Source organism: Garra rufa, chromosome 3 (genome assembly GCF_049309525.1).
Source record: "Garra rufa chromosome 3, GarRuf1.0, whole genome shotgun sequence".
NCBI lineage: Eukaryota > Metazoa > Chordata > Actinopteri > Cypriniformes > Cyprinidae > Garra > Garra rufa.
In genome coordinates, this window is record NC_133363.1 from 49,602,470 (window position 1) to 49,611,789 (window position 9,320).

Here is a 9,320-nt window from a genome sequence, read left to right on the forward strand (position 1 = left end):
GGGAGGAGGAAACAAGGAAGAAACTTTTCTAAAACAGGCTTCAGTTTGGAGACGCCAAACCAGACTTAATTATACATACAGAAAACTGAAAATGCCTTTATATTGTTCGGTCCTTCAAGTGTAAGAATGAATGTCTTTCTGTTTTACAAGTACAGAGAAATTTCTTATTCTCCCATCAGCATAGTGAAGAGGAGACTAAAGTGGTTTGATTGCCTTGCCCTGATTTGCACAGCTCTCCTAATAGCCCGAATTAATGAGGGTTTTACGAGTGGTGTGATCACTTTATTGGGACGTGCGGCATCAGTAGAAGCCTCTCGCCTCAATAGAGTTGGCTTATGAGGCTGCCCTTGCAAATTGACCTGAGGATTTATAAAGCAATTTTCAAAGGTCCCCAACCCAAGCCATGTGCCGACAGTAACAGGCCCTGGAATTAGAACCTCATTGGATTTCACTTTTCATTTGAATAAAGATAAGTTTGGACACTAGAAGTGTTAATAGTGAGGTCGCCGATAATGAACTGCTTTGTACTGTCATACTTACAGGATCAAAGCCCAAAGGCTATTGAGATCGTTGACCTGGGAGAGACGTTCAGAGAGACATTTCCTCCGATATCAGAAGGTCAAACTGGCAATCAACTCTGCAGACAGCTTTATTTTTTCAGACAAAGGAAAAGTATGTACATACACTTTCAAGACATGAACAAACCCAGAGCGTGACTCATTCGCTCTCAGTAATAAGCCACAAAGGAAAGCTTCTCAAGTTTTTCTTTTCCATGCTGACAAAATAAAGATGCCTGTGACAGTGTGGAGAGAGAGAGAGAGAGAGAGAGAGAGAGAAGAAAAAAGTATTATGTTTGATCCCGAGGCCTTATCATCACTTTCCAGACGTGACTGAAAAGGGGTTAGATAAGATGTGAAATTCTCCACCTCTTTCTTCATCACCCACACTATAGCTCCTCATTTCTTGTTCAAATGACAAAACAGAACATAATCTCTGAGAATGGTAAAATCACAGGGTCAAGGTCTAGCAAATGGAGTTTAAAGAGCCATCGCAGCCCAGCCAACGATCAGCAATGAGCCTCCAATCGGCGCCAGCTTGCTGAAACTGGGGTCATTTGTTAAGGCCTGGTGGTAGAGGGGACCACAAAAGCAGCCCATGCCAGCAAAGAGGATTGCACCCGCCTTAAAAAAAAAAAAAAAAAGAAGTGAGTGTTACATTTTTGTGTATCAAAGTCATTCAGTTCGCAATATAACCTCTACTTGAGCTTTGGTGCTTTAAGAGGTGATTCAAGCGTTGGTATTCAGTTCACTCCGAACCAACAGACATTCTGGTCTTATGGAGGTCATCAAGTAAAGCACTGCATAATGAGTATCATTCTACTACTTGATTCAGCCTGAGAATGATCAAAAAGTGAATTTGTGTCTTAATTTAAACATGAAATTAATGTAATTATTAGAAAAGACTGATAATACATGCAGACATGGCAACAAATCAAACAGGGTGCCAGGTGTCAGGTTTGATATCAGTAATGTTCAGATACTCATGAATCAGTGACTTTTGATGATGTTACTGACGTTCAACATAAGGAGTTCAAAGAGTGGCAGATTAACATGGACTGTGTCTGAAATCGCATACTTCAATATATAGTAGGCAACTAACAGTTTGTGAAGAGAGTATTTCCTTACTAGTAGTCTGGTAAGATTCTGAAATGTGCATCTTATTGGACACTTTACTATCCTATGAGGCCATGGGAGACCATTTTTGAATGGCAGTGATTCAATTGATACTGGCAGGTCACATGAAAAAGACAACAGCACATACAGTGCGTTCTGATTGTTGCATTCAAGGAATAGTTCACCCAAAAATTTTAATTCTGTCATTAATTACTCACCCTCATGTCGTTCCAAACCCATAAGACCTTTGTTCATCTTCGAAACACAAATTAAAATATTTTGATGAAATCTGAGAGCTCTTTGACCCTCCATAGACAGCAACAATGTTCCCAGGTTCAGAAACGTAACAAGGACATCGGTAAAATAGTCCATGTGACATCAGGTGTTCAACTATAATTTTACGAAGCTACAAGAATACTTTTTGTGCGCAAAGAAAACTAAAATAACCACTTTATTCAACAATTCTTCTCCTCCTCATCCCGTCTACGCCACAGCAGATGGGATGAGGAGGAGAAGAATTGCTGAATAAATGAGGTTGAATAATGAGGACTATTTTACCGATGTCCTTGCTATGTTTCTGGACCTGGGAACATTTCAGTTGTGTTGCTGTCTAGGGAGGGTCAGAGAGCTCTCGGATTTTATCAAAAACATATTAATTTGTGTTCTGAAAACGGGTTTGGAACAACATGAGGGTGTGTAATTGTTAACAGAATTTTTGGGGTGAACTAACCCTTTTACACTACACACATTCATACCATATCGAAAAAAATTTTTTTTTGCAGTTGTGGGGTAATTACTTGTTTAAAAGAAGTACCTACTCAGAGAACATGCAATTTCAGAAGGTAGATGCTGTAACTATACCATTATAGGGGTTAAAGCATATTTCTTTACTGATGGCCATTTTAATGTATCCAGGCTTTCTAATAAAATTTTTTTTTTTTTTTTTTTACAGAAAAAGTAACAGCATACAGGTTTGCAATGACATTATCACAATGACATTATTGTTTTTATATATTATCACAGATAGATCACAGTTTAACAATGCACAAAGTGCAGAGTACTTGTATCACCCTGTCACTAAAGGGATTTATTTTATAATAATGAGCGGCTAACTGTGCATTATCCTGCTTTTTACAAAGCTACTTAGGAAATAAATGAATAAACAGACATGATATATTGATTTGAGCTATCTACCATTTAATAATGTGAGAAACAAGAGACCACATAGGGATAGAAAACAGAGAGACATTAAACACTGCTATTAGGAAATCGGCTGCCTGGGACAACTGCTAATTTATATGTTTTAGAATAATTAGACAATATTACCATACATCACAGAATACTGCCACTGATCAATCACAATAAATATCCCAAACAGCCATATACAGCTGAAGTCAAATGTTTACATAGACCTTGCAGAATCTGCTAAATGTTAATTATTTTACCAAAATAAGAGGGATAATAGGTTAGTTTTTATTTAGTACTGACCTGAATAAGATATTTCACATAAAAGATGTTTACATATAGTCCACAAGAGAAAATAATAGAATGATCCACAGCTGTTTTTTTGTTTGTTTGTTTAGTGATAGCTGTTCATGAGTTCCTTGTTTATCCTGAACAGTTAAAACCAAAACCGCCTGCTGTTCTTCAGAAAAATCCTTCGGGTCCCACAAATTCTTTTTTTTTGTTTCAGCATTTGTGTGTATTTGAACCCTTTTTCAACAATGACTGTATTATTTTGAGATTTATCTTTTCACACTGAGGACAACTATGGGACTCATATGCAAATATTACAGAAGGTTTAAATGCTCATTGATGCTTCCGAAGGAAAAACAATGCATTAGGAGCATTAAGACATCTTATTCAGGTCAGTACTAAATAAAAATGAACATGCATTTTGTATGATCCATCTTATTTTAGTAAAATAATTAACATTAAGCAAATTCTGCAAGGTGTATATAAACTTTTTATTTGAACTGTATTTAATAGGTATAGTAGGCATAAAAGCTATGAAGTTAAAAATATATAGATACATTTGGGACATTCTGAGACAGTTAAGTGACTGAATTTCCTGAAAATAGCCTATGTTTTAATGCTGTCAGTAATTACGGTAGTTATCATAACTCTGATTTCAGTTTAGAGCTTAAAATGTTTGTGTTAATGAAAGAATGATGATGAGAGGTGTTTACCAGAGCAGGTTTTCTACAGCGAGCGGCTCCTAACAATGCCAGACTGTGGTAAATGTGATATTTATTTGCTGTATCATACAACTGAGGAGACAAAAAGAACAGAAAAATGCATGACATTCATAAGGTTTCCTCTTTTTCAAATGTCAGTAATGTAGGTTACATAGTGGAAAGAAAATGGTCTATTACTCCCAGTCCCATACTATGGAAGCCTATTTCTGTCACACAACTAAAAGGCTTGGCAAATCATAATTACATAAAAAGCTGACATTATGATCATAAGGCATAACAGTGACACCAAAAGTCAAAATGATTACATAAATGTCAACAATAGGATACTTTGTCATAATTGAGATAAAGGGTCAAAATTATGATTAAGTCTTAATTATGACAGTAAAAATGGTTTTCCTTTCATGTCATTATTATTTCGTTCTACTTTAAATTGACTTCCATACCTAAGTCCTCTGTGTGTACAAAACAAACCATTTGTTAGATAATAATTTCGTCAAGATGAACAGAGTGACAAAGCAACAGAACATAAATAGCCAAAATGCACTCACCTCTCTCTGGTAATCACTCGCTTCACTGCGTCGGAATCCTGCCCAAGAGAGAAAGACACCAAAGAGTTTTATAAAAGCTTTATAAAACTTTCTGAAAATGCTCACTGGCGTGCGCTCGGTCACGTTCGACCTGTCTAGTGCCCAGTAGTACAATATTTTGAGCAGTCTAAACGCAGCAATCGCCTGACGAAATCCATCAGCCAAATAAAAGACAATCGATCAGAAAGGAGACCTACCGTGAGCTCCATATGCACCTGCTGCGACAGCAAGCGCCCCAGAAATCCCTGCTAACCTCTGGACCAGCGAAGAAGCGTTCATGACTTCTCAAGTAACCAGGGAGCTACTGAAAGCACATACAGGAAACTGATGTCATTACGGATCTAACAGGAAGAATGATGCTATCTATTCGCAATTACGAGCGCTGAGCCAAGATGGCGTCTAAAGGCACAGTTTCACATCACGTGAGCGTTCCGATAAAGCTCCTCTGTGAGGTGACAGTGAACTAGTTAAGATCAAAGTAATTATACAATATGGTAAGTACAACCATTAAAATACAATTATAATGAGTTATTTGTTTAAAATAGTACACTTTGCGAAAAAGGTGTGCTTTTTCATTCAAGGTTACAGAAACACTTAGGCCTTAATAAACAATATTTGTATAAGTTTCCCTTTTAGATACGCAACCCTATATTCTTTTGAAACCCCGACATGCGACTACCGTGACCCCCATTCAGTGTTTCATCAAACAAGCTCTCTACCTTGGCCACTGAAAGCCACCGCCTCGCATAATGTGGTGCGTATGAATTATTAATAATCCGCCATTTCACTTCCAAAAAGTTATTAAATCTAATTCTTGTGGTTTATAGATTCCTGCATATCTCTATATTCTACTAAAACGCAGACTGGTAATGCAAATTCTAATTCTAACAAATTCTATACAACTAAATGTAATTATATCTAGTAGGAATATGTACAGGCCTTTTAGAATACGTACGGTTTTAATTTCTCTGTTAACCTTTTTGGGGAATAAAGCCATTTTGGAGTTTATTTACGATTTCTCTCCGTCTGCAGAAGCAAACACGGTCTTTTAGTGTCCAGTGAGGGGCGCTGTTTTACTTTGACTGTTGCTAAAACAGTCTTTCAAAACTCTGTAAAACTTATGTGGGTGTAAGAAATAAGCCCTTAATATCTAGAAAATTACATTTTTTTTAAATCCTGTCCTTAAGTAAAAGCAAGGTCCAAATTTGTAATAAACACAAAATAATTAACCTTTTAAAAACAACCCACCGAACAAAACAAAAGTTTTAGGCCCTGCATTTGCATTTGTGCAAGTGAGATTAAGTAGGAAGTAAATATTCTAACTGCGGTCAATTAAAACATTTCTATGATTTCTGTACTTTCTAAACTATGTATAGGCCTACACAAGTGATTAGATTTAGTTTAGAAAATGTATAGCATAGGCCTAATACACTATATATGGCATTTTTCTTGTTAACACTCACACAAACCATTTTCTATTTTTTTACAGTATGTTTTGCAAGTCGTTTTCCATGTCAGGGCTGTTGGCTGGTTCCTGTGATGTAGGTAAGTTCATATTTTACTGTCCTAGTGGGGAGATTTGGTTCCCAAAATGTAGGCAAAGCCTGACCCACTTGTAGATAAACATTTTTGGCAGTACTGTTGTATAAGATGAGGTTTGTGTGCTTGCGGCTGCATTATCTGTGTGCTAGTTTGCATACTCTTGTTTATCAAATTCACTACTGTCAAGTACAGTTCTCTTAATAGGCTGCATAATGTTCTTTGTGTGCGTGTGGGAGCGAGGCAGTCAGGCAGATGCAGAGAGTTGTACAGTATGTGTTTCAAAGTACATTAAGAGACTACACCTGACAGACTGTTCCAGTGAAATGGCTTTGTTTTCTCACCAGCGCTATTTAGCCACTAACAGTAGACAAAATGACAAGCAGAACAGCACAACCATGAAACATTATAGTATTAAAACCACATGCACTTGATGCACTGTGGCTGTCTCTGTCAAGGCTTTCTAACCCAAACACTAGTTTTCATTGAAGCAATTTCTCCTGCAGCCTGTCTGTGTTTTTGTTAGGTTTCATGAGAATCCTCATCTCACAAGGTCATTTCTGTTTGTTAAAAAGTCAGAGGTTATTTGTATGCTCACAAAAAAGACCAATGGGTCATTCCGTGTCAAATCAACTAAATTTGAAAAACCTCCCTGGCTCAAATTTTTAATTTTGCTAACATTTATTCTGAGGAAACATTTTTGATAGAGGGAAAATAAATTCTAATTTAGACATTGTTCTGATAAAATAAGTATCAGCTGTATCAAAGTGACTAACATTTAGATTTCGACCACTGATAATAGGTAACATTCAACAATCAGGACAATAAACCTCATTGAGATCTTCATATCTCAGGGACTGAATGATGTAGGGCCTTGAAAATCTAAAATCATATTGAAATATCTTTAATACTTCTTGAGTTATAGGCATGCAAACTTTGGTCAAATGATATTTATGGCACTCAGACTGGTATGTTCAATGCAGTTGTCTTGACAGAAAGAAACAAGATACATCTCCAGTTTTAACATTATTTGTTCTTCAGACATTCCTCTTTAAAATAAAAGAAGTATCACATTTTTTTTTAAACTGACCCACAATTGGTTTTTGACCATTGAAAATGTGTACATTTTAACAATTTACTCCTGGAGCCATATTGAAGTTCCAGTATCTCTGAAACCGAATCTCACAGGGCATTAAAAATAAAGATGCCAAAAGGAAATTTTGTTAAGACCCAATATCTAAAAGGGCATTAAAATATATTTAATACTTACTTAGAGGCATGCAAACTTTAGAGAAAAACTTGAAAAGTGCTGTTTCCCCATTTTGAATGGCCGCCATTGGCACATAATGCAACAAAGATAGCTAAAGTCAACATATTTTACTAATATAACTACCAATCTCTGTGCAGAAATAAGATAATGATGCTGCCATCTTTCTGAAGTCATTTTTAACCCCCTGTAACTTGACTCTGAAACTAAGCTGAAAATTGCCATTTTGACCTCCCTCTACAAAATAGTGGATTACTCAGTAATTATTCATCCATGACATTTAATATGTTGGCTTTCACCACTATACATGTCTGTCTTTCTTCAGAATAAATATTAGTAAAATTGAGCCAGGGACCACTGGTTGATTTGACACGGAATGACCCCAATGCAATAGCAAACTTAGACCTCCAGAATCATTGATCAAGCGGCAAGACGTCTAGTATTCCAAATCAGCTTTTTCAAGTTCTGTAAATCATCTTTCTTCTAATCTCTGTTAAAGCGATAATTCAACCAAAAAAAACCCCAAAAAAAACATCCGTTCAAGAACAAATAAAGCATTCTATTCTATTGTATTCTGTTGTATTCTATTCTATTCTATTCTGCTACTTTGATTCCATGACCACATTCATGTATTCCGTTTTAGCAAGTGGTAACTGTATTGTGCAACATGTATTCATCCTTTGAAAGACATCCTTGGCATTGTGAATTCCACGATGCATGCATAAATCTTCATCCTTCAACACAGACAGCTTTCTCAAATACAGAGCCTCAATAATAGATCAAAAATGAGGTTCTCTTGCTCTGTCTCTCTTTGTGTGCGAGTGCGGCAGGTGTGTGGATGCAGCCCCCTGTATGCCGTTAAATTATAAAGAGCCCTCGCAGAGTTCAGGAGACAGCCCTGACCTCCGGTAACAGCAGGTTTGAGAGAGCGCGCCACATGAGCTCTGCAGCAGAAACAACATGGTGCCAATAGCTGATTCCGAATCAGCGGATTGTTTTAGCACATGGTGTGTGATTGGTGTTGCTTTGGTCTGAGATCAGCTTTCTTGGTTTACTCATATATGTGGAAATTGCGGGCTTGAGGATGCACTGTAAGTTTCTCTAACTCTTACTTTTGCCAAGTCAGGGAGTGCCAGAGCAAGAGAAGATACTGGTTATCAGCAGGGATCAAGCTGTTGATAGATACTTGGCTGTCTTTCTGACTCTGGGCTTTGAGCTTAATACCACACAAGCGTCTGTCTCTTGAATGTTCAGTGGTGGGAAACAAAGCTGATGAATCCATAGCAGCCTTTCGGCTGTAAATAGTGGTATAATGTCATCTTGCTCAGCGATAACATTTGCACTTTTAACTTTTACACTAAAATTAATTTTTTGGTCATAATTTTCCCTCATGTTGTTTCAACTGTGCATTACTTACTTCTTAGGTGCACAGAATAAGATATTTCGATAAATATATTATTTTGTCTATACAATAAAAATTATGGAAGCACATTTCCACCAGTGAATAAAAAATTTAAAAAGGTAATTGTGACTTTTTATCTCAAAATTGCGTTATACAAACTCGCAATTCAGACTATTTTTCTCAGAATTGTTAGATGTAAACTCACAATTGTAAATTATAAAATCAGAATTGCGAGATATAAACTCACAATTCTGACTTTGTAACATGCAATTGCAAGTTCATATCATTCAATTCTTAGAAAAAAGTCAGAATTGCAAAAAAAGTCTGAACTGTAAGAAAAAAGATCCGAATTGCAAAATGCAAACTTGCATTTGCGAGAAAAAAGTCAGAAATGCGCGTTTTTATCTCGCAATTCTTTCTCGCAATTGTGAGTTTATATCCCACTACTCTGACTTTATAACTCACAATTGTGAGTTTATTTCACACAATTCTAAGAAAAAAAGAAAGTTTATATTTTAAAATTCCAACTTCATTTCTCAGAATTGAGTTTATATCTCGCAATTCTGACTTTATCGCAATTGAAAATTTATATCTCACAATTCTGACTTTATTACTCGCACTGCGACTTTATAACTCGCAAATGTGAGTTTATTT

The 9,320-nt window shown here is 36.4% G+C and overlaps 1 protein-coding gene across 1 annotated transcript; it reads right to left on the reverse strand.

Moving 5' to 3' along the window:
• Window positions 1-631: 631 nt before the first annotated feature.
• tmem256 (transmembrane protein 256) lies at window positions 632-4,775 on the reverse strand. Its single transcript, XM_073837546.1, has 4 exons — window positions 4,656-4,775; window positions 4,420-4,457; window positions 3,863-3,943; window positions 632-1,181 (listed from the first exon to the last, which is right to left on the reverse strand). Exons 1-4 carry the CDS (start codon window positions 4,735-4,737, stop codon window positions 1,038-1,040), a joined length of 345 nt encoding a protein of 114 aa, XP_073693647.1. The 5' UTR covers window positions 4,738-4,775; the 3' UTR covers window positions 632-1,037.
• Window positions 4,776-9,320: the final 4,545 nt, after the last annotated feature.

Coding starts and splice junctions, on each gene's coding strand:
- tmem256 (XM_073837546.1), bottom strand. CDS start 4,737: ATGAACGCTTCTTCGCTGGTCCAGAGGTTAGCAGGGATTTCTGGGGCG. Junction 4,458..4,655: donor AGGTGCATATGGAGCTCACG/GTAGGTCTCCTT, acceptor TCTCTTGGGCAG/GATTCCGACGCAGTGAAGCG. Junction 3,944..4,419: donor CGAGTGATTACCAGAGAGAG/GTGAGTGCATTT, acceptor TTGTCTCCTCAG/TTGTATGATACAGCAAATAA.